The sequence below is a fragment of the Talpa occidentalis genome, unplaced genomic scaffold (genome assembly GCF_014898055.3).
Source record: "Talpa occidentalis isolate TD23 unplaced genomic scaffold, MPIMG_talOcc4v2.1 talOcc4.10, whole genome shotgun sequence".
In the NCBI taxonomy this organism is placed as follows: Eukaryota; Metazoa; Chordata; class Mammalia; order Eulipotyphla; family Talpidae; genus Talpa; species Talpa occidentalis.
The window spans coordinates 85229388-85254104 of NW_023600993.1; the positions used below are offsets into that span (position 1 = coordinate 85229388).

The following is a 24717-nucleotide window of genomic DNA, read 5'->3' on the forward strand; positions in this document are numbered from 1 at the left end:
CACATTTCAAAGGTTCCTAACTTGTTGGGATTTTCTTGGCTGTCTTGGCATCAAGAATAATTCATGGCTCAAAGGAAAATGGTGCAAAATGATATTACACATTTGCACAAGGTTTATGGAGCTCACTAAGCCCCTTGGTTATTTAGTCCTCACAACAACCTGTCAGGTAGGCTTGCAGTGCCCTACTTTACTAGCACAACCAAAGCCCAGAAAGCCAAATGTTTTATTCACAGTTGCCAGGTAGTAAGTGATAGAGGTAGAACTCAGCCCTATATGACTTCAAACTGCTTCATGAGTTTTTTCCAGGGGAAATGAGATGAAGGAAGGTGAGCAGAAAAGACATACCCGGGCCTGTTGCGTCTTCCATAGGTCTTGGTGAAGCTTGTGGAGGGCAGAGGCCACCGCCTCAACAGAGAAAGCAGTCAGGAGAGGCCCTTGCTTGAACAGGATCCTAGTTCCATTCTGATCTGAAAAAAATGAGGCAAACCTCCTGAGCTGGCTGCACTATGAAAAGAAAGAGCCAAAGCCCTCAGACATGGCCATGGCCTTCCTGCTGATCCCTCCTCTCCTTAAAGCACACCTTCTAAGCAGTTCATTCATCATGTGTTCTTGGTGTACCTGTGTACCAGGCACTAGGTGCCTGTGGGGACTGGGCAATGTTATCTACCCTTTGTTAGGTATTCAGTAATTGCCAGAACTGTGTGAGCTGTTCTATTTCTATAATCTCTTTTAGCGACTTAGAAAAATCCTAGGAAGTAGATAATTTTGACATCCTCATTTTATGCTTGAGAAAATCAAGCTCTGAGAGGAGAGGTGACTTGCCCAAGAATACACATCTAGCAAATGGCAGAGTTGGGTTTCAAACTCTGATTGAATTAATTCCAGAGTCTATGGCCTTTATCTTGATGAACTGTTGCCTAAGGAACTGCTTTCCTATTCCTCCTTCCCTGGGAGCTGAGCCTGGTCATGGCCCAAAAGTTCTAAGACTGAGTTCCTAGGTGGCTGCCTCACCTGGCCCAGGGGCCCAGAGGGAGGGAGCAGAGTCTCCCCCACCACTCAGCTCAGGCCTGCTCTCACAGATAGACCCCAGAGCCTGCTGCAGGACAGAATAGAGGTTGGCCAGCTGGGCTTGGGCATGGTGCCCGGGTTGTTGCTCTGCAGCCAGCGTCTCCAGTTGGCTCTCCATGCTACGCAGTCGCAGCTGTAGTTGGGCTGCCTTTGCTTCCTGGGCCCACAAGGAAGCTCGAAGCTGCTGCTCTGTTATGCGAGATGCCTCCAGCTCCTCCAGCAGCTGTGCTTCCTGGGCCAGAAAGTCAGCCTCCTTTTCCTTCACTTCCTGCTTCAGTAATTCCACCTGCCAGGGAGAAGTGTAGTCACTTTGGGTAGAGTGTGGATACTCTCTTCTGAGACCCTCCTGGGAGGGAGGATTTCAGCAGGCTCAGCTGTCCAACAGGTATGGAGGGAGAGCTCTGAAGTGAGTGTTACCCTAGATCTGACCTGGATGCCTACCTCCTGACTCCTGACTTGGCCCAGGCAGGACACAGCAGGTTTCAGTGCTGGTGTCTATCCCCTGGCAATTATGTTAGTACTAGAACTCTGCCCCAAAGCCCTGACACTGGGACTAATAAGATCAGTCACAGTAAAATTACTATCATTTATTGATTGGTTACTGTGTTCCTGACACTTTATAAATTCCTATAATGGGTATTAATTATCATCCTTATTTTATGGATGATTTATGCTCACACAACCACAAAGTGGTGGAGCTTGGAGTCAAACCCAGGTAATAACCAGACCAGAGTCCTCATCTGCTGTCACCTATGCTCATCTTACTTTTCTCCTCTTATTTCCATCTTCTTCTGTCCCAAGGTCTTGCTAGATCAGACTGACTCCCTGGAAGTCCTTTTGCTGCTGCCTACTTGATCTGGAGTAGCATTTGTTCCTCTTGCTGTGTTGTGCCAAGCAGACCAAAACACATGGAGGTGGCTGTATTTAAGCCAGGTCTCCGTGGGCTCTGTCCCTTTGGACACTATGTTCTGGACTGTCAGGTTCCCCACAGGAGTCATTCTCAACCCAAGCCTCCATCCTTCCTTGTCCTGGATTCCCCCTCCTGCCAGGACTGCTGAAGTCTTTTACAAGAGGACTGTGAATAATCACCCCAACACCTCCCCACCTTCCTCTCCAAGGAATGGTGTTTGTAAGGTGTGAATTACCTGGGCACTGAGCTCTTTCTGCCCTCCCTGGGCCTCCTGCATGTCCTGGCGCAGGGAGTTCAGCTCCTGTTGTCGAACAGAATCAGCTTCTTGTAAAACAAGGAGTCTTTGTTCCTTTTCCACCAGTGACAGAGTCAGGCTAAAAAGAGAGGGTCAGAGGGCAAGGCCATCCTCTCAGGCAATGAAAAACCACCTTCTCATCTGACTGCACTAAATATAACCTTAATAGTTAACACAGAAATAGCAATGATAGTTATTATAGTTTAACCACAAAAAGAACCATTTATTAAGTACCCACTGGGTGCTCCTAGGTACTTCATACATGTGATATCTCATTTTCAACTCCATAGTTTGTTCTTTTCTGGGAAATTCCAGAAATATTTATTTAATACCTCCAGTTCAACATGTCCAATTTGTTCTGTCCCCTCTGTAAACCTCCCCTGCCCTCAGTTCCTAGTTCGGTGAATAGCACCTTCACCACCTTCACCACCCAGTGCCCTGAGACACCTGGACCACATCACCGAGTTCTCCCTTCATCCTACCTATATCTAATTTATGACTACGTAAAACTGATTCCAATTCCCTTAATATCCCTTATGCCCCTTCCTTCTCTCCCTTTTCCACTACTTTACCTTGCTTCAGCTTTAGTATCTCTCATGTGGACAATTGTACCAGCCCTGTAACTAACTTGTCTTCCTGTCTCTAATTGCATCAACAAAAGGATCTGTCCTTCCTCAAATTCCAATAACACTGGAAATTCACACGGTTCTCCAGCCTAGGAGACATGAAAGGCTATGTGATCTGAGCAAAGAACTGTCAGATGATGATCGCTATAGACAGATAAGCCAAAGCCAGCTCCATGGTGTGCCTACCATACCTGGCTTTCTCTCTCTCCAGTTCCTTCTGAATTCGGCTGCACTCCTGGGCCTCTCTCAGCTTCTCCTGAACCTCCTGTTCCACCAGCCTCTGGGAGTCATCCTTGGAAACCAGCTGAGACCTCAAGTCCTCCACCTAGAAAATAAAGGCCATGAGGGCCAAGGCAGGGGCCAGTGGGATGTTTCTCATCTAGGGCTTTAGGGTCCTTCAAGGTTTTCCACAAGTCACTGGTCCATTTCCAGTGCTCTGGAGGTCCCACCAACCCTCAGACACTGTTCTTAACTTCCCCTTGCCACAATACCATTCAGCCTAGTCATCTGTCTCTCTAGCCTCACATATGCTGAAAAAAGGCAGGCAGGAACTGGAATCTTGGCTGAATATAACTATACCCAAAGGCAAAATGATGGGTAACTATATAGTAGTTGTAAATTTTAAATATACAATCTGAACATCATCTGTTATAAGATTCTGAGAAGGAAAAGCAATCAAAATAGGAAAAGCAATCTGGTATATAAAAATATTAATCTAGGGAGAGAAGGGGAAGAACAATTGATACCAGGGCTGCTGCAGAAGATCTAAATCTGTGGTCACTGCACAGAGAGACCACTATCCCAGGGCTCTGAGAGGCATATGTTCAGTTCTGAGCACCCTTCAATCTGCCCCTCCCAAGCTCATGCAACAAGGCCAAGGTTCCCCTTGACCTGCAAAAGGGCACGGGAGGCCTGGCTATGCTGAAAAATGGCAGTGGGGTTGGCAAAGAGAAAGGACCTGTTTCTGCAGGTCTATCTTATCCTGCAGCAGGGTGCTGCCTTCTTTTTGGAGGGTGGCAAGGTCGGCACGGTGCTGCTGGGCCGTCTGCTCCAGCTCCTGCTGAGCATCCCAGAGCTGGGTCTGCAGCATCTCTGTGGTCTCCTGCAAAGGAGAAGACAGCAGCAAATAGAGAAAAGCTTCTGCTTGGGCCTTAGTCTTGAACTCTGTTGTAGACACCCGTGTTGCTTAAATACTGTTTTAGTTGGGTTGGCAAAAGCTGAGGCAGGACCCAGCAGTCCATGTTGTTTCCATGATGCCCTGCATCTCAACTCACCCTCACCCATCTCTTCTCTTCCTTCTCAAAGTGCCCTGGCACACCCAGGCTTTCTTGGTCAGGGTCAATGAGTTGGTAGCAGAACCTTACCCAGACCATCTCAATAGCCCCTGTTGCATATGTTTACTTCCACTTCACCCCACCACCCCTACACACACACACACATACACACATGCACACACATACACACACTCTTCACCACTCAATAACTCTTCACCACTCAATATCTCAAGTTTTTTAAAAATACATGTAATAGTAAATTATGTCCCACTTTGCTTTTTAAAATACCATCCAAGGGTGAGTGGAACATGTGCACATATGGGAGAATAAAAATGTAACCCCCAAATTAAAATTAAAAAAATTTAAAAAGGAAATATAAAAAAAAAAAAATCCAGTAATTTTCCATTGCCCGCAAAATCCAAGCTCCTATGGTGGCTGACAAAGGGCCATCTGGATTGATCACACTGGAGCCATGCTACCTCCTTTCTGTCTCTGAGCTCCCAAGACTTTTTCTATCTCAGCACATTTTTGACAGGGCTTTCCTCTGCCTGGATTTTTTTCTCTGGCTGACTTCTTTTTTCCTTCAAAATAGCTTTATTGAGATATAGATCACATACCATATAATTCATCCATTTAAAGTGTACAATTAGTATATTCAGAGCCATGTAGCTATCACTGTGATCAATTTTAAAACATTTTCATCACCCCCAAACAAACCCTGGACCCTCCCCAGTCCCTATTCCATATCACTCCTCATCTTTCACCCTATTCTCTGCTCTCCTTTTTGTCCCTATAGTTGCCTATGCTAGAAATTTCTCATAACTGGGATCCCACACTTTCATTTAGCATGATGCTTTCAGAGCTCATCCCTACTTCCCATGGGACTGGCTCTTTTTTTTTTTTTTAAAGATTTATTTATTTATGCATACAAGAGCTGGGGTACAGGCCAGAGGTGCGGGGGGTGAGAGGATTCACCAGAGACAGAGTGGGGAACAGAACAGGCAGACTGACTGAAATACACTGCTGAGGGGAGCAGTGGGCGAGTCAGGATTGGTCTGCCATGCCATGTGGGTTGCTCCCTGGCCAGCCGGGGATCAAACTCGTGTTGCAGAGGCTGCGGACAGCTTCACAGGTTGCATCTCAACCCCTTGTGCCACCAAGGAGGCCCAAGCCTGGCTCTTTTTTTTTTTTTTAAAGATTTATTTATTTAAGGGTCTCCCCTGGTGGTGCAGCAGTTGAGTGCTGGGCTGCGAGGCTGCCCGCAGCCTCAGCAGTGCCGGTTCGATCCCTGGCCACTGGCGAGGGTCCCACAAAAAAAAAAAAAAAAAAAAGATTTATTTATTTATTTATTTATTTAATACAAGAACTGGGGTACAGGTCAGAAGCATGGGCGGGGGGCGGTAAGAGAATTCACCAGAGCCAGAGCAGGGGACAGAACAAGGCCTGGCTCTTTTTAACCTTTATGCTCAGCTCAAATGTTCCTTTCTCACTGAGGTTCTCCCTGACTGCCTTGTCCAAGGTGGACTTTGAATCACTCTCACTTACAGCATCCTTTCCATTTCCTTTACAGTGCTTATTACAACCTGCAATTCTCTCATCTATTCGGTATTTGCTTGCTCTCATCTGTCTCTGCCATGAGAATGAAAATCCCTTGAGGGCAGGACCATGTCTGCCAGGGTCACTGTTGTGCCACCCCTTCATGTTGTCATGTGTCAGCACCTAACGTGGGGCCCAGTGCAAAGAAGTCCCAGAAGACTGGCCTATGTTGAATGAATAAACCAGTGCCCCTTTCCCTGCCTAGGTCCATACTCCATACCTGCTCCTTTAACTTCTGAACCTTCATGTCCTGCCTCAGCCGTTCCAGTTGTTGGCTGGCATCTGCCAGTTCCTTCTGGGTCCGCAGCAGTGTCTCCAGGAGTGACACTCTCTCCTTCTCTGTTTCAAGCTGCATCTGTGCAGGGGCAGGAGGGCAAGGGCTAGTTGAATCAGGGGTTACCATGCTCACCCACTAAGCTACAAGCACATTCCAGCTGTACTAGGGCTCTTTCAGCAAACAGTAGGGGCTGAGGGCAAAGGCAGACCTGGGCCTACTAATTCAGAACCAGGAAGTACGAAACTTGCCACTGGCTTGCAAGCTGACAGGATGTGGTAAATGTTGGCCCTCCCTCAGGAAGTGGGACATACTGCCAATCCTGTAGCTAGTGGTGCGGGCCACCATGCTCGGTGGTTGCAAGATGGGGAGCTACATTCTCTTCTGAAGTCCCCTGCAGCACCACTCTTGGGAGTGGAAAAGGAAGTGTTCAGGGTAGGATGTGCAGCTCCAATCCTTCCCGCTTCCCACCTGGCAAAGGGCACCCTCGGCCTCGGCCCGTTCTTCCTCCCTCTGCTTCTGGATGGCCTCAATTTCTTCCTGCTGCTCCCTCAGTTTCATTTCCAGCTCCATTTTTTCCCTCTCCAGCCCCTCCAGAGCCTTATCCAGTTCCTGTTTGTGCCAGGAACGCTCTTTCTCCTAGTCATATGAAGGAAAACATTAGAGTTGAATGGGTGACAGAACAGAGAACTGGATTAGAACAAGAAGCTCACTACTCAATAGCTGTGTGACCTTAGTATCTCTAAAATGAGGCTAAAAATCCCTGCTTTCTCTATCTCATTCAACTTTATAAGAATTAAATGAAATCTATTTAAAAAATCAAATGATGCAATTCATATAAAAGTGCATTCTAAAGAAAAATTGTTCCTAATATAAACTACAAATATGTGTTATCTCAAAGCAACCACATCATGGTTGTTGCCTGAACAATGAGGCATCCACTCTACCCTGCTCAGAGTGGCAGAGTTAGCATCCCCAAAAGTCAGGCAAGCCCAGCCAGAATGTATCCTATATTATACAAGAGCATTAGGATGGGGCAGTCTGGTTGTCCCAGCACCTACCCATTTCTGCTGGAGCTGGTTCACTTCTTCCTCGTGGGCTGACTGCTGCTGCTGCAGGGCAGTCTGCCCCTCTTGCTCAGCCCGGGCCAGCTCTCTGGCAGCCGTATCCCGCTCCTGTTCTGCCCGGCTCCGTTCAGTGTCCAGTTCCAGCCTCAGGCACCTCACTTCCCCTACGATGTCCAGGACAGGATCTGGATCTGAGACTCCACCCTATTCCTGCACCCTTCTCCCCAGACCTCATGAGCATCTCCCATCTTAGAGGCCATGGGCCTGACTGAAGAACTCCCTCTAGTAGCTTTCCACAGTCTTCCTGGCTTTCAACGTGCCCATGAAAATTATGCCCCATCTCAGCTGGGTTCTTACCTTGGATTACTTCCTTGGCTTGAATGACAGTTTGAATTTGCACCTCCAGCTGTCCCTTGGTGACCTCTATCAGAGAATTCTGTTGTTGGGCTTCAAAGAGACTGCTCTCCAGTTGTTCCTTGGCTGAGCTATCATATTTAAGAATCAGAAAGATTCTTAACCTATTTAGAACCTATATACTGAAAGCAGGGAACTCGTCTTGACTACCCCTTGCTTTGCAAAGCTCTCTCTGCCCTTAGCTGAACTGAGTCTGAGCCCTACCTGAGCCCCAGCAGTTGTTCAGAGAGGGCCTGTCGGTCCCGCTCCACAGCCTGCAGTCGCACCTCTAGGGCTGCTCTCTCCCGGACTAGCGCCTCCTTCTCCTGGACGGCACGGACAACCGCTTCTTCCTGTCGCTTAGCCTCCTGATGCTGCTGCTCCAGCTGAGCTGCCACTGCCTCCTGCTGATGACATACCTGAGGGAAAGACAGCAGAGGCAGGATGCCCCAGGACTGCTACCACCATGTTAGGGTCATTGGTTCTTTTTTTTTTTTTTTTTTTTAAAGATTTATTTATTTATACAAGCACTGGGTACAGTCAGAAGCTCGGCAGGGTGAGAGAATTCACCAGAGCCAGAGCGGGGAGCAGAGCAGGCAGAAGGACCGAAGTACACTGCTGAGGGGAGCAGTGGGCGGCAGGAGAGGTCTGCGCGCCATGCGGGACCCTCCTCCGGTGGCCGAGGAACAGCCGGGGATCGAACCGGCGCTGCAGAGGCTGCGGGCAGCCCCACAACCCAGCGCTCAACCGCTGCGCCACCGGGGAGGCCCTAGGGTCATTGGTTCTTCAGAGATTTTTGGATCCAGCTGTGTGTGCCCTGAGCACTGACCATTTACACCAAGTGGTATTTATCTATTACCCTGATTAGTCCCTAGAGCCCTCCTACAGGGAAAGTGTGCTCTCCTATGAGCAAAGTCTGTGCTGGGGACTGCAAGAGACCTGTTCTAAGGAGCTTTTTAGTCTTACAAAGACACATACCCAATACCAAGAAGAAAGTGATTGGTGCCTTGAGAAAGGGACTCTGAGAAGGGAGATGATACACAATTATTATGGCAATGAGATGTGTGTGGTGGGGGAAAGGTGACCTTTGGCTTATGTCACTAGTTCAGAAAACATTCACTGAGCCCCTGCTTTGTGTTAGACATTGTGCTAAAAGCTGGAGTAATAAAAGCAAGTAAGACACAGCCTTGCTTTCAAGAAGCTTTTGGTCAATGGTGGAGACATGTAAACAGATAATTTTACAATAGTACAAAGTGTGTAGTGGTAGAAATAAGCAAGAGTTACTAAGAGAGAATACAAGGGAGGCACCTAATTAAAACGGGGGGGGGAGGGGTATGAAGAATTAGAGACTTAGTGAAGGATTCCTATAGGGATTTGTTTTAAAAACTGGAAGATATACCCCAAACTAATAATACTGGTCATTTCCAGGAAGTAAGAATTTCTCACTTTCTGAATTATTTGTGTCTTATTTATTTTTTTAATTTTAAATTCATTCTTTTTAAGCCATCATGAATAACTTGATGATGGTTTTCTTAATTTTTTTAAAAAAAGATTTATTTATTTATTTATTTATACAAGCACTGGGTACAGTCAGAAGCACGGGAGGGTGAGAGAATTCACCAGAGCCAGAGCGGGGAACAGAACAGGCAGACTGACGAAATACACTGCTGAGGGGAGCAGTGGGTGGCAGGAGAGGTCTGTGTGCCATGTGGGACCCTCGCCGGTGGCCAGTGATCGAACCGGCGCTGCAGAGACTGCAGGCAGCTTCACAGCCCAGCACTCAACTGCTGTGCCACTGGGGAGGCCCTTTCTTAATTTTTTTTAAAAAAGATTTATTTATTTATGCATACAAGAGCCTGGGTATAGGCCAGAGGTGTGGGGTTAGGGGGGTTGAGAGGATTCACCAGAGACAGTGGGGAGCAGAACAGGCAGATCGTCCGAAGTACACTACTGAGGGGAGCAGCAGGCAAGACAGGAGAGGCCTGCTGTGCCATGTGGGTTGCTCCCTGGCCAGGGATTGAACTCATGCTGCAGTGGCTGCAGACAGTTTCATAGGTTGCCTCTTAACCCCCTTGCACCACCAGGGAGGCCCCGTTTTTTAATTTTTTTTATGATGAGCATGTATTATACCTTAATAGGATGGGAGCAGTTTTATCTTTTTTTTTTAAAGATTTATTTATTTATTTATACAAGAACCGGGGTACAGGCCAGATGTATGGGAGGATGAGAGGATTCACCAGAGACAGAGCGGGAAACAGAACAGGCAGACTGACAAAATACACTGCTAAGGTAGCAGTGGGTGCGACAGGAGAGGTCTGCCGCACCATGGGGAACCCTCACCGGCCGGCAGGGATTGAACTGGCACTGCAGAGGCTGCAGACAGCTTCACAGTTTGGTGCTCAACCACCTGTGCCACCAGGGGAGACCCAGTTTTATCTTCTTACCTCACTTAGTTTCTCTTGCATTTTTTCCTTCTCTTCTTGGCTGCTCTTGAGATCTGCCTGTACCTCAGTCCTGGTCTCCTCCACTTTCCGCAGCTGAGTCTCCAGGTGAGTGTTCTTCTCCCACAGAGCTTCCCTACTCCTCTCTGCCTCTGCCAGGCCTGCCTGCAGGGTGTTTCTCGCCTGCTCTGATGCCTCCATTCTGCTGCACACAGACTGGTTCTCCTGTTCTAACTACTGGTCAAAAGGGGAAGGGCATCAAAGACAAATAGTTACAGTTTTGAGATCAGGTGCCGAGACAGAAACCTGAATGAGATTTGAATCTATTCTCCAAACATGAGCAAAGGAATGCTTAAGTGAGGGGTCTGGTGCCTATATACTAGATAGGTCATGTTGGGATAGAGATAAAGAAAAAACAAAACAAAACCCAAGGCAAAATCCAGCACTCAAAGAATTCAGAATAATGGAACATAGAACAAGGGTAAAGACATGTTAAATTTACAACCTTTGGAGAAGATTCTTCAAGACTTAGTCCCCAGCAGATCCTTTTCTGGTGGTTGCCACTCTCTCACATGATAGGATTAAATACCTAGTCTTCCTTGCAAAGGACGTGGGCCTCCTTCCAAGCCCTGGTGATTTTACCCTAAAGCTATATGGTGGTTCTGTCATAGGTGTGGGAAGAGAATATTTTTAATAGCTAGGCCCAGTCCTTATAGTCCATGCTGTCCTCTGCACTGTAAGTGTTCCTTTTGCTCATTTCAGGACTACATTTGGGAGCTGATCTGTCTTTTAAAGATTCTTCCCTGTCATGGGCATCCACCTTTTGTCACTGACTTGCCTCAATCAGGGCCCAGCCCTAGTCAGTGAATTGGAGAGATCTTTGCTCACCTGGAGAAGCTGCTGGTTTAGCTCAACTTTATCTAAGGCCAAAGCCTCATTTAAGGCACTGAGCTTGATAGCTGCAGCCCGAAGATCAGCTACCTCAGCCTTCAGGCTGTGTTCCGAACTCGACAGCTCCACAACTGACTGTTCTGCCTGAAAACAAAGAGAGTTCAAGGTTTTCCTATTTCCGGTTTTCTTGAACAGCTCCCAGCTCACATCCCAACACCTCTGCTTTCTGTGTACAGAGAAAACCAGTTACCCTTCATTCACTCACTCACTGGGAAGTAAGAGCAGAGTGCACAGAATAGACACCATAGATGGTGGCGCTATAGACAGTGTAAATACAAAGTGCCCTGGGAAATCAAAGAAAGCATTAATTTAGTTTGGGAGAATCAAAACTGCTTGGTACAAGAGTTGAGAGATGAGGAATAGTTTATAGTTAAAGAGGGAAGAAAGAAGCAATCCTGGCAAAGGAAGAATACCTGCAAGGTATTAGAGCAATGAGATACCCTGATATAACTGAAAACACATCCGGTGCTATGAGGCAGGAGGAAAGCTACGTGAGGAGTGAGGACAGGGATCTGGAGTTAAGAGGAGGCCAGAAACAGTTTGGGGTAGAGGGCAAGGGACTTTGAATGTGACACCAAGGAGATGGGAAGTCACTGAATGGTTTTAAGAAAGAGACTGACATAACCAGGTCTATACTTTAGAAAAACATTCTAATCTCAATATTGAGGGTATATTGGGAGGCACAGAATCCAGAGGCAGACACCAGCAAGAAACATGATGAGTCATTGCTTGCAGGATGAAGAATGGGGCAGGCTGCAGGTCTTTTTCCTGAAAACAACACCATCCCCCCACCACCACTCACCCCCACCCCTGTCCCCATAAGCAGGTGAGGGGCCCACGCACCCTGGCCAGCGCGGCAGTCACTTCTGTTTGCTCTTGCCTCAACAGCTCCCTCTCCAGGCGACTTGACTCCAGGGCCTCCCGCAGAGTGATCAGTTCACCCAGTGACTCTGACTGCTTGGCTTCCAGGCCTGCTACAGTCTCCTGACTAAGATGGGAAGGAAAGAGGGCCAGAGGAAGTCCTAGGGAGTGACCACATCCCAAAGGGAGCAGGGACATAATTACCTTGGCTATGCAAATTAATGACGGAAGTCTCTAAAAACTAATATGAAAAGATTCCCTAAATAGGGCCTCCCCTGGTGGCACAGGCGGTTGAGCGCCACGCTGTGAAGCTGTCCACAGCCTCTGCAGCACTGTTTCAATCCCCATGGGCCGGTGAGGGTCCCACATGGCGAGGCAGACCTCTCCTGTCGTGCCCGCTGCTCCCCTCAGCAGTGTATTTCGTCAGTCTGCCTGTTCTGTTCCCCACTCTGTCTCTGGTGAATCCTCTCACCCTCCTGTGCATCTGGCCTGTACCCTGGTTCTTGTATAAATAAATAAATAAATCTTAAAAAAAAATCCCCCAAATAGTGAAAATAGTAAGGTATAGAATAATATATACAGATTACTACCTTTTATGCAAAAAATTGGGGAAAATAATATATGCTTATAATTACATAATAGCCATGGAAAGATAAATAAGAAATCAAATGAATTTAAATGGTTATCTACAGAAAGAAAATGAGATGGTGAAACAGAGATGGGAATGAGACTTGCCTGCATCCTTTTTTTTTTTTTTAAAGATTTATTTATTTTTATACAAGAACCAGGGTACAGGCCAGATGCGTGGGAGGGTGAGATGATTCACCGGAGACAGAGTGGGGAACAGAACAGGCAGACTGATGAAATACACTGCTGAGGGGAGCAGCAGGTGAGACAGGAGAGGTCTGCTTCGCCATGTGGGATTCTCGTCGGCGGGCTGGGATCAAACCCGTGCTGCAGAGGCTGCGGACAGCTTCACGGTGCAGTGCTCAACTGCCTATGCCACCAGAGAGGCCCAAGTATCTTTTCAAATAGTTTTCATTTTGGGGTCTCTCTGGTTGCTTAGGAGTTAAGTCTCAGGGCTATCATCACTCAGGCCTGAGTGTGACCCCCGGCCAAGGAGCTGACCCACATGGTACAGCAGACCTCTCTTGTCTCGCCCGCTGCTTTCCTCAGCAGTGTATTTCAGTAAATCTGCCTGTTCTGCTCCCTGCTCTGTCTCTGGTGAATCCTCTCACTTCCCACACCTCTGGTCTACACCCCAGTTCTTCCACAAAATTGAAGAGAGAAAAAAAAAAAGAGCAGTTAGAGATGGTATGGTATTAAAAATTTTTTTTTCATTTTTGAATCATATAAATATTGATTTACATATTACTGAGTCAAAGAAGTTAAAATTTAAAATTTATTTATTTTTTTTTTTAAAGAGGCACTATTTTATTTATTTATTTATTTGTTTGTTTGTTTGTTTGTTTATACATGCACTGGGTACAGTCAGAAGTGCGGGAGGGTGAGAGAATTCACCAGAGCCAGAGCGGGGAGCAGAGCAGGTAGAAGGACCGAAGTACACTGCTGAGGGGAGCAGCGGGCGGCAGGAGAGGTCTGCGCGCCATGTGGGACCCTCCTCCAGTGGCCGGGGAGCAGCCAGGGATCGAACCAGTGCCGCAGAGGCTGCGGGGAGCTTTGCAACCCAGCGCTCAACCGCTGCGCCACCGGGGAGGCCCTAAAATTTAAAATTTAAAATGGAATATGGGGAGGATTATTGGGGCACTGGTAGTGGGCATGTTGTAAAATATACATTTGTAGAGGTTTAAACCTATGACCCCCAAGGATACAATGATATAAACCAACTTTATAAACTTAATTTGTAAAAATAAAAAATAAAAGCTTTGTGGCTTGTCTGTTGTGCTCCTTGGTACAAGGAAAATCATTCCTTGCACAAGGACCTTTACAGCAGTCCTTCAAGATCTCATTATCTGTGCCTATTTGGTACAAGGAACTCAGTCACTGCAGAGGAAGGGATAAAACACATAAGAAGGTATAGCTCCTGCACATGAAGGCCTACCATGTGCCCTGTGGCAGGGACTATATGCAAAATGTCTCTGTTCCTAACAGGTCTTCAAAGCAAATATTATCACCTCTATTTTACAAATAAAGTAATCTGTTCAAGTGGCCAAGCCATAATGGAACCCAAGCTTTGCCAAAGCACTAAACCAAGCTTTGCCAAAGCACTTTTTCTGTGACATCCTATAGGGGATTTATGAGATGAGCTGGGCCCCTTTACTCTTTACCAGTTCATTTCCCTTTCTTGACCAGTTCATTTTCTATTACTTCACAATATAAGTCCTACCCACTAGCTAGCCCATACTACTCTCAACACACCATGGACCTTCCTGTCTCCTTTCCTTTGCTAATCTGTTCCTATAGCTCTTCTCTCATTCTCTACCAACCAAAAGACGTCAAGGCCCAATGAGCAGCTTTCAATAACTGGCTGTTATTCCTATGCTCCCAAAGGACCCAGCTTGAAGTTCTATTTAGCTCAAAATAGCTTCATCTAATCTGATGCCATAGTTAGTGGTTTACTTGTCTGTTTTTACATTAAATTCCAAGCTCCTTGAGCAAGGCATGTCTGTGCCTTATTTCTATATTCCACACAATGTCTCATCCCTTGAGTGCTCAGCAAAGTCTTGATGAATTCTGTTTTCATCTTTCTGCACATGCAGGAGCAGTAAGCTAGTGAACCCACCGTGTGCCAGGCTTCAGATTACTCATCTATCTAAGAGAGAGGACTGGGTGAAGGAGGGTGTTCAATTAAAAGGATTGGTCACACTTACAGGCGCTCCCTTTCACGGACAGCCAGGTGCAGCTCCTCCTGCTGCTCCTCCTTCTCCCCCTGAGCAGAGTCCCCTTGCAGCTGCAGTTCCATGTTGGTTCTTCGAAGTCGCCATGCCTCCTGCTCCAGCACCTCCAGCTGTTGCTGCAGCTCTTCCCTGGTCTTCTGTAGGAGTTCTCGTTCCCTGGAAGAAGGAGAGCAGAGATGAGCAGAGATCTTGGAAACTAAAATCCTTCCTGGAGCAGACATCCTACAGCCAAAGGAGAGAGGTTTCTTTAATGATTTCATCTTCCCTTTTGAGCAAGAAACCATTCTTTATCATCACAAAGACCCAAAACGGAGTTAGCATTAACAAGCAGAACACAAAGCAAGGCAGCCCTGAGCAGCTCTGGGTCTCAGGGAGAGCAAAGTCAAACGCCAGAAGCATGACGGGAGAGCCATTTATCAATGGCTGGATGAGAACTAAGCCGGGGAGGAGGGTGGGGTGAACAACCCCTACTCACTTGCTCAGAGAGTCCACCTCTCCCTGGAGGTCCACAGTCTGCCCTGCCAGAATGTCCCGCTCCCCAGTGAGCTTCTGTAGCCGCTCTCGCAAGGCCTCACCCTCTTCTTCCCACTGATTATGCTGCTGCTGCAAGAAGCTCATGGCTTCCTGACAGCCTGAAAGTTGCTGCCTTAGGTCCTGTGGAGGGAGAGCAACAGAAATGAGCAGGTGACTAAGGAGGAATGTCAGAAGCCTGAACGTAGAACTGGGGGCTGGTGCCTTGAAGGGCAAGCTGAGAATGGAGACCAGTGGAGAAGACAGAGGTTCAGAGGTGAATGGGCTTCTGTGGCGACTAGAGTCTTAGGGCTCAGCATATTTAAATGTATAGGGGCATGAGGGGATGGCTAGTATGTCTGGGACCCTCAGAACTGGGGAACACTCAACCATATTTTCTCAGGGCTCTAGTTGCCAATTAATGTTAGCAAAGTTAAGCATTCCACAGGGATAGAGAATGTGCTGTCATTCACAGGGTAATTGGGCAGACACAGTGACAGTCTAATGGACAGTTTGGGGAGTTGACAAAACACCCCATGACCAGTCAACAGTGAAAAGGGCATCCCTAAGAGGGTCCCTCAGTACAAATCAGTTTAGACACCACCTTTAGCACCCTGTTACTGAGGAGAAACGCTAGGGTTCTCACCTGCACAGCCTGGCGTCTCTGGATCAGCACTGAACGCACCAGAGCAAGAGCTTTGTCTGGGTCCTGGGAATCAAACTGGGAGAAGTCACTAGAGTCCAATTCCAAGTTCTCATGCCCAGAGTCTTGGGCTATATTGTCCCCTTCTTCCACCATGACCTGCAACCGAACACAGCAGGGTCACTATCCGCCTGACCAAGGCCTGGAGTTCATACAGGAGACTTATACCGCAACCTGGAAAAACCTGACTCTGTCCTTCTCAGGCCTCTCTCTGGGCGCAGAGGCGGGGTGGGGGTGGTTAGAAGGAGGTATCTTGAGAGTAAGTAAGACTGGTTTCTTCTTAAACCCTGGCCACCCAAACCTAGGACTGGCAACAAAGGTAGAGCACTCCCTGAGTAATATAAAATGAAGAAATTAAGGAAGAAGAGGCAATGGAGGTAATGAAGACCAGAATCCTGTCACTGGCTGAGAACTGGTAATAAGAAAGAAGGCCTGTTCCAGCAGGCAGTGCTAGACCATGAATGCTTGGGATTCCAGCTTTCAAACACACTCAAGAGAATCCATAAGACCTTAAGCCCAAACACCATAGAGAGTAGAAGTTCTGGTACAAGTGAGAAGGCATGGAGGCACAATCTGGTTACTACAAATAGGGGGCTTACCAGTACCTGGGTAATATCCTTGATCACCTGCTGTAAAGACAGCTTCTCCTCCTGAGCATTCCTACTAAGAGATGCCTCATGTTCCATTAATTCTGCATGATTTGACTCCTGATAGGGAATAAAATAGAACCTTTGAGGCAAAGTTCCAAAAGAGAATTTACTAATTCCAGTCCCCAAACGGGGTTAACCAGAGTCTCATCTTGTCTATTCTGTCAGCCCTACTTTTTCCCTGATCATATGTGGATGCTAACATCATCCCTGGAATCCGAAGACAATATAATGTGGTAATTAAGGGTTCAGATTAAGTGATTCAGAGCTCCAAATTAAATGGCCTGGGTTGGCGTTCTTGCGCTATCATTTACGAGTTTGGTAACCTTAGACAACTACTTTGAGCTTCCTCCTTTTAAAAACATGAAAAACTAACAGGAACCACTCCACAGGTTTGTTTTGAGGATTAAATTCAAAGACTCAATTTTCTCTCTTCTGTGCTATCGTATTGTATTTAGTGAAGGCCTGAAGACACAGACCTACATCTGTGTTTTATTTTGACCTGTATAAAATTTGAACCAATATATATAAATTCAGCTGTTTTGCATAAAAATCGGAACATCTTGCTTCTCTCAAAAAGTTAACAAATGAGTCATAACCAGCCCCCACTCCTACATGTCACAATTTACTGAACTTGAACAGTAGACGCTTCTTCCAGGAGGTGAGAAAAGTGTTCCTCAAGTTCCCACAGCCTCTACTAATCATTGCTTCCAAATCTAGAGATCAAATGTCTGCCAGTACCGAAAGCTAAAGTGACAGCAATGGAAAACCAGAATTCTGACAGCACTTCACTCGTTTACATTATATCTGAACCCTGTGGATATCTGGATCTGCAGATTCCTGGCCAAAAGGAACCAAGAAGGCATAAAAAGGTTTAGCTTCCAACTGGTCTCAGCTTGAATAAGAAGGTAAGCAGTACACATGTGCACAGCAGCTCAGGATCTGCCTAAAGTCAGACATCTCAAGTTCCTAGAGATGAAAGGAAATATGGAACCAAGCTAGAGGTCTGAATGTCCAACCTTAAAGAATCCCTTTGGTAACCTCCCTGGTAGATGTTAAGCCAGGGACACCTTACTCCTTCACAAGTCAGAAACCGTTCAGCACTAAACAGGTCTACGTATTAGTCAACTCTACCGCCCTGTAACTTCTAGTCTCTGATAACTGTTTTGCCCACCTGGAAAACATAAGACAAGTAACTCTCTTTTCCCCAGTATCACTCCTTCAGATACGTGAAGGCAGACAGCATGTCTTCTATAGGTACTTTCTTCCTTGCCATCTTCCTTGGTTGTTTCCCATATCACTAGTTTTTGAATCTCTGCACATGCCCTTCCTTAGTTGGCCAGTGTGCCTCTTAATGTGTGTCCCACTCTGATATGACACACTGCATGCATAAGCCATTGTAGTTTCCCCAGGCAGTAGGAATAGCAGTTAATACTTGACAAATGAATATATGAGAGCAGTAATTAATTTTCAGATTTAGCCAGATTTTATTTTTTAGTTTTAGGGGATTTCATCAAGGAACATTTCACTGGGATCCTGTATTATCTATCCCTAAAGGAGAAGGAACCCACAAAGCCCATTCTCAGAACAAAGGATCATATACCAGTATCTTTCTAGAACAAAGGATCATATACCAGTATCTCCATGGTCTCTTTCAGGGCTTTTACCATCTTTTCATAATCTTCACTTTGCTTCTGAGATTGGGTCAGCAGAGCAGAGAGCTCAGTCACCCTGAAGAGGAGAGCACAGCACTGTCACCTGGGCAGCCCACTGATGTGGAGTTATATGCAACACACCCCAGCCCCAACACAGTCACTCCCACTGCAGCCTCCCCAGAGTCCCTTGGGTGCCCCCAGCCCCTCTGCACTCCTTGAACACCACATGACACTATAACCTTGAACTGAAGGGGGAAGCCAAAAGCCACTCAGACACATGCAGGGATTTACCACATCATAAAGCTGGAACACGTGTTTGGGGGCCCAAGAGCTGAAGGGAAGCCCTGGCCCAGGCCCTTCCAGGCCCCGCTTGATCTTGAAGTCAAGCACCCTGAAGTCAATAAGAACATCAGAATTGCCACAGGGGATAGTCCCGAGGTCCCCCAGCCAAAGGTTCTTACTCTGATAGGGGAAAATGCAATTTAGAGGAGATTATGGTCAACTTTCCTGATATTAACCTCCAAGTTCAGGAAAATGAGCATACATCTTGCTCACTTGACACTATGACCTGGAATGATAAGGTGGTGGGAGAACTACGGGGACTACAATGATGTAAGGAAAAAAAAAAGTGTAATTAAAAAAAACAAAGAAAGCCCTTATGACCTGGAGCTCAGAACCTGGTATTATATGGGTGGCTAAATAAGTATTTCTTGAATGAATATCATCTAGGAGTTTAAATATTTTTATCAAAATGTTAATAATTTTATTCTGTACCATATCAAAGAGACTTAACTCACTATACAGTCATTCACTTAATTATTGTGTCATTCAACATTTATTGAGTGTCCACTATATGGCAGGTGTAGTGTAAAGCACTAGAGACAAAAAACTAAGACATGGTCTGTGTCCTATGCTTCCCAGCACCTCCACAACCAAAAACAAACTGTAATTTGCACACATCACCAATAGGTGGTGACACAACCCCAGCCACCAAGTACAATATAAACTGAACTTTGCCCTCTGATTCAAAAGACATTTATGTCCCTGCCCTTCATATCATGATTTAAAAAAAAAAATCTATTTTATTATAATCCATAAAATAAGATTCTAACCAGAAAAAAAGGGAACTAAATCAATGAGATCAATGCTCTAACAAGCAGGTTAAAAGACCATTGGGGCATAGTAACTTAAAAGGCTGCTGAGATCAGAGAAAGCTTCACAAGAGAGGTGGCGTTTAAACTATGTCTTAAAGGATAAAGCACAGATAGAGGGGAGGGAGGCCTTCAAGGCTAAGGTACAAAAGTAGGGCAGTATGGAAGAACTTGGCTATTCCAGGAATGACAAGAAGTTTGGTGTTGATAGAAGACAGAGTCAGCTAGCGCTGTAAGTCACCAGGAAAAAAATTGAGGTGCAAGATAGTCTGAGGGGAGAGAAGTGACATGCCCCAACTGTGGATGTGGGTTTCAAACCAGAAACCAGAAGAATCTGGCACTGCTCCTTCCCCTCTCCTGATGGGAAGGCTCTTCACACCTTCCTGCCCCCCATTTCTAAGTTCCTAAAGGAATCAACCTTCCCTCAGTGAGCCCTTCCTAGGAACCCAGTCCATCTCACCTATCCTGAAGTTCAGCCTTCTCCAATTCCCCTTTACTCTTCAGCTGTATTAACTCCTGGCTCCTTTCATGGGCTTCCTTTTCCAGCTTCTGGGTCTTGGCTACTAGCAGCTGCAGTTGAGCTGGCTCACTTCCATCCAGTCTCCCACATCCATCAAATTCCCGAGACTGTGCTCCCACAGTCAAGCGTAGACAACAGGTCAACAGAGACCCTGAAAGCTTCACATGCTCAGCCTTTAGCTCCGTCAGATCTCTGAGTACAAGCAAAGAAAGAACAAACTCCAGTAGGGCTCAGGGATGGGAGAATGGAGATCAAGTGCAGTGAAACCTGAGGAGCAGGTCTGGGAGAAATCATCTGAATCTAACAATATGCCATCCCTCCCCACCAACTCTTCTACCTCATCCCGACTACCCCCCAAACTGATCCCCTCTTCTCCAGTAGCCTACTGTCTTAAGTCCAGAATGAGAGAGGTAAACCTCTTCCCTTCTTATCCCCACACTAACCTGTCAGTGGCTGATTTCATTTCCAGGAAGTGGCGTCGGAAGGTTACTACGTCCCTCCATAGACTGAGAAGGCGGCCATGTTCCCCTTTCAGGTAGCCCTTGAAGAACTGCGGGTTCAGAAACCCAGGTCATACCAAGGGCAGAGGATTATCTTTTACCAAGACAGAAGTCTAGGAATTCTCTTGTCTACTTGGGGGTGTAAGGGAGGGACTTCCAGGAGATAGCTTAGGAACAGTTGTGTATGTTGAGATTATGCTAAAGAGTTTAATAAAGTGAGCAGTGGGATACAAGAGGTCAAAGGTATGGGATGGAATAAGGCCTTCCTCTGAGGTAGGTAGGTAGAAATGGATAAACAGCTACTCAAGCTATTACCATTATTACTACAGATTTACAATGAGGATTAAGTGATATATGTAAATTACCTAGCATAATACATGATACAGAGGGTGGGCCCAAGAAACATTAGTTTCCTTTGGCTGGGATCTGAAAATTCCCCAGGATCCATAGCTGGTCTGTCTTCCCCATTCAATTTCAGTAGCTACCTTTTAAACATCTAGATATGCAGATCTCCAGATGAGCTTTCCAGAATCAAGCAACACCTAAGTTAGCCACTTATGCAGGAACAGAGTCGTTTTGAGTGTCATGCACCTGCCAGCAAAACCTAGACTAGGCAGGTAAGGGCAGAACTAACCTGAAGGTTCAAGCAGCAGAGCAAAGCTGCCAGCATGAGTGATTAAGGAGAGTCAGAGACTTTAACAAAGACAGCTCAGTTTCTACTCAAGTCTTGAAATTAACCCCTTCCAGCACTGTCCAGCCCAGTGCCCAGAGTGCACTGCTCCTCTGGTAGTCCAGCCCCCTGCCCCTCCTACCTCCTGCTCCATCTGCCACTGGCTCTCCTTCCTCATTAGCTCATCCCGGGCCCGACTCCAGTCTACTGTTAGTTTTTCCACGTCTTCCCGAAGGGCTTTATTCACTACGCCAGCGTTTTCCACGTGCAGCCGGAGTTGGGTGTTCACTTCTGCTAGACTTTCACACCTGTACTGGGGATAGGTAGGAGCAGGTACAAAATAAAGGTCTGGCCCAATCCTTGGACCTCATGGAGGAGGATGACAACCACTGGAATTTTCCATCGCCAGGAATTGGAGGGCTAGGGCTGAAGTCCATGGTTCTAATCCATGTTAGCCTTCAGGACAGAGGTTCCCCATCAGCCTCCTCCACCCACGGATCAATCACCCAGGCCAGTGAATTTAGGGTCCATCACCTCTGTTGCTCTTCCTCCAATCGGATTAGCAGCTGTTCCAGATTTGGCTCCTCCACACCTTCCCACCTCTGAGGGATTGGTCCCTTGATCAGACAGAGATAAGTCTTACCTCCAAAGAGCAGATCACGTGGACCAATTCCCTGATACCTCCTTCTATAGCAGCACACTCTGGTTTTATTCTTTCTCCCTTTTGTTAATAATATGTTCCTTTTCTGAATCTCTCCTTCCTGAAAGCAAATCCACTATATCCCTCTCTCTAAAAGTGATCCAGTGACCTCTCCTGAATGATGGTATTTGGTAGTGGAAAGACCTTTCAACTTAAGAAGCATAAGCTATATCTTTCACTAATGGCCTTGATTTCAACTACATACATTTTTGGACCTTGGGAAGTTATTTAACTTCTCTGAGCCACAGTCTTTAGCTACAAAGGTGAAAGTGATATCACTCCCCTCAGAAAGTCGCTTTGCAGATTAAGTGACATGATTATGTGACAATTCCAATGATGACTGGCCTACATAGGATGGTACTTAATAAGTTTTGGTTTTTTCTTTCCTCAGAGAGAACTTATCTGAGAGGAATGTGAGAAGGTGCCAGAGGGAGCTGGAACAAAGCCAAACAGATTTTTCAAGGCCAGTTCTACAACCCACAGCATAAGGAAATCCCTCTGCCACAAACATGCTCTTTAGGCCTGCATCTCTCTAAGACAGATAAACACTGACACCTTCTGGAGGAAAAATGTATTTCCTCCCTCTGATTCTACACTCCTTCCAAGCTGATAAAGTCTCCAGAAGCTGCATTTCTTCCTTTAGAGAACAAAGGGTTGGAGTCTGAAGGCCAGGAATAGCTAGGTCTGATGAAGGTTATCTGTGTGATAAAGTTCAGGAGCTGAAGAAAGAGGTATTTCTACCAAACACGACCTTGTAACACCCAGGCTCCTCAGTCAACAAAAGAATTCTAACAAGGATATTCACTCAGGGAGCAGAGAACTTAGCCTCACTCACCCCAGTGGCTTCCAGTTGCTTCTCCAGCTCTTGACACCAGCTCCGATACTGCAACACCTGAGGAAAACAGAGCAGGCAATAGGCAAGGCTGGTACAAACAGCCCAAACCAAAGGCCCCTGAGGATCTCAGGCAAACCTGCTGTGAATTGGGGAACTGGGTAATGATGATGAGTAAGCTCATAAATGCTATAGTTTCTATTTGGGCACTTAAATAATACTTTCTCTGTGCCTCTTGTATTGGAGAGGCAAGACCATGTGCTTTGGAACCAGAAAACCTAGGGTCAAGTCCTAGCCCTAGACAAGCAGAGCAAAGCTAAACAACTAACTTAACCCTTGTGAATGTCATCTTTAGAAGGGACATAATACCTATCATTGGAGAGGTTGCTTGGGACACTCCCCCGATGTGATCCTGCCATCTCCACTTGAGGAAGTACTCTCCCTTTTCCCCTCCCTGAAAGGGCAGTTGCCTCACCTTGGCCTGCAGCTTCCTTACAAGGGTTGCTTGCCTCTGCTGGGCCTCCTGAGAGCTCTTCAGCTTCCGCCAGGAGGCTGCCTGGTTCTCTGCCATCTGCTGCTGTAGGGCCAGCACTTGTTCCTCCAGCACCAGCTGCAGTGACTGTGGCTTCATATTGTTCAACCCAGGGCCTCCTGTCTCCATGGGGGCACCAGACAGTAAGATAACAGTCTTCTACACAGCTAGAGGCTTTTCACTCCCTGCAGGTTCTCCAATCATTGCTGTGCTACTGTGACCTCCTCTTGAACTGAGGACCAAAGCACAGAAGAGAATTGCAAGGACTCTATGTGACTCAAATTTATTCAGCGAACACCATTACATCTGGCAAAGCTGGGCTGGACAAAATAAATAGGTTCCTTTACTACGGGACTCCTTGGAGCATTTAATATACTAAGATACTTTTTTTTTTTAAAGATTTATTTATTTATACAAGCACTGAGTACAGTCAGAAGCGCGGAAGGGTGAGAGGATTCACCAGATAGTGCGGGTAACAGAACAGGCAGACTGACGAAATACACTGCTGAGGGGAGTAGTGGGAGTGGCAGGAGAGGTCTGCGCACCATGTGGGACCCTCGCCGGTGCCAGGGATCGAACTGGCACTGCAGAGGCTGTGGGCAGCTTCACAGCCCAGCGCTCAACCGCTGCACCACCAGGAGAGGCCGTATACTAAGATACTGTATAAGGGAGGCTCTAATGAGCATCATCTCCCAAATTTCTTTGAATGTAAGACAAGGTCACCAGACTAGTGTTTCCTGGCATGCCTTTTGGAAATCTGCACTCAACCAAGAGCTCCTGGTTTACCAATGCATCGCTAGTGCTAGCACGGTGCCTAATAAACACTTGCCAAATCATGCAAAGTGCTTTTTATCTAACAGGGTAGACAAACACAGTTACAATACAATGCAATAAAAATAAAGACATTGTAGGATAGCATAGAAAAATGAAGGGACATTTAACTCAATCTGGGGTCTGTGAACTGTGTTAATCATTATCACAGTTAATACTTGCTATGTGCTTCTACGGGTCAGTTGCTTGTTAAGTGCTTTATGCATACTATGTCATTTTGTCATCACAAAAATCTTAAAACCTTCTAATAACTTCCTATCACACTTCTGCATAGGTACAGTTATAAATTTACATAGATGGGAAAGCTGGGATTTGGAAAAGTGAAGCCTCAGCTAAGACATTTAAAAGGTTATTTTCAAAGGTTATTTTTTTTTAAAAAAAGATTTATTTACACATACAAGAACTGGGGTACAGGCCAGAGGTGTGGGGGGGTGAGAGGATTCACCAGAGACAGAGTGGTGACAGAACAGGCAGACTGGCTAAATACACTGCTGAGGGGAGCAGCGGGCGAGTCAGGAGGTCTACTGTGCCATGTGGGCCGCTCCCTGGCCAGGGATTGAACTCACACTGCAGTGGCTGCAGATAGCCTCATAAATTGTGTCTTAACCCCTTGCACCACCAGGGAGGCCCTTTTCAAAGTTTATTAGCTTATACAGTTGACACTTTGTTGATCAGGGATTTGTTCTTTTTTTAAAGATTCATTTAGGCCAGAGGTATGGGGTGGGGGTGTGTGTGAGAAGATTCACCAGAGTTGGGAGCAGAACAGGTGGATCTACTGAAATACACTGCTGAGGGGCATAGCGGGCGAGTCAGGAGAGGTCTGCTGCACCATGTGGGTCAGCTCCCTGGCAG

The 24717-nt window shown here is 46.5% G+C and overlaps 1 protein-coding gene across 5 annotated transcripts in view; it reads right to left on the reverse strand.

Annotated features, from left to right (window-relative positions):
* CEP250 (centrosomal protein 250) overlaps nucleotides 1–24717 on the reverse strand; it is a 40092-nt gene that overhangs the window by 11798 nt on the left and 3577 nt on the right. For 3 of the 5 annotated variants that reach the window (XM_037496246.2, XM_037496222.2, XM_037496229.2), the window contains exons 2-25: nucleotides 22978–23266; nucleotides 22506–22562; nucleotides 21505–21587; nucleotides 21113–21278; nucleotides 20244–20350; nucleotides 19741–19992; nucleotides 18109–18205; nucleotides 16427–16534; nucleotides 15771–15926; nucleotides 15090–15268; nucleotides 14588–14770; nucleotides 11739–11883; nucleotides 10833–10979; nucleotides 9948–10178; nucleotides 7729–7922; nucleotides 7468–7595; nucleotides 7105–7274; nucleotides 6515–6682; nucleotides 5990–6124; nucleotides 3858–4001; nucleotides 3091–3224; nucleotides 2214–2352; nucleotides 1012–1354; nucleotides 346–467 (exon numbers count right to left, since the gene is read on the reverse strand). In XM_037496246.2, coding sequence (XP_037352143.1) covers nucleotides 346–467; nucleotides 1012–1354; nucleotides 2214–2352; nucleotides 3091–3224; nucleotides 3858–4001; nucleotides 5990–6124; nucleotides 6515–6682; nucleotides 7105–7274; nucleotides 7468–7595; nucleotides 7729–7922; nucleotides 9948–10178; nucleotides 10833–10979; nucleotides 11739–11883; nucleotides 14588–14770; nucleotides 15090–15268; nucleotides 15771–15926; nucleotides 16427–16534; nucleotides 18109–18205; nucleotides 19741–19992; nucleotides 20244–20350; nucleotides 21113–21278; nucleotides 21505–21587; nucleotides 22506–22562; nucleotides 22978–23163 — 3774 coding nt within the window. In that variant the 5' untranslated portion in view covers nucleotides 23164–23266. Of the gene's footprint in view, nucleotides 1–345; nucleotides 468–1011; nucleotides 1355–2213; nucleotides 2353–3090; nucleotides 3225–3857; nucleotides 4002–5989; nucleotides 6125–6514; nucleotides 6683–7104; nucleotides 7275–7467; nucleotides 7596–7728; nucleotides 7923–9947; nucleotides 10179–10832; nucleotides 10980–11738; nucleotides 11884–14587; nucleotides 14771–15089; nucleotides 15269–15770; nucleotides 15927–16426; nucleotides 16535–18108; nucleotides 18206–19740; nucleotides 19993–20243; nucleotides 20351–21112; nucleotides 21284–21504; nucleotides 21588–22505; nucleotides 22563–22977; nucleotides 23267–24717 lie in introns of all 5 variants that reach the window. The other 2 variants (XM_037496237.2, XM_054696843.1) reach the window with 2 other exon arrangements.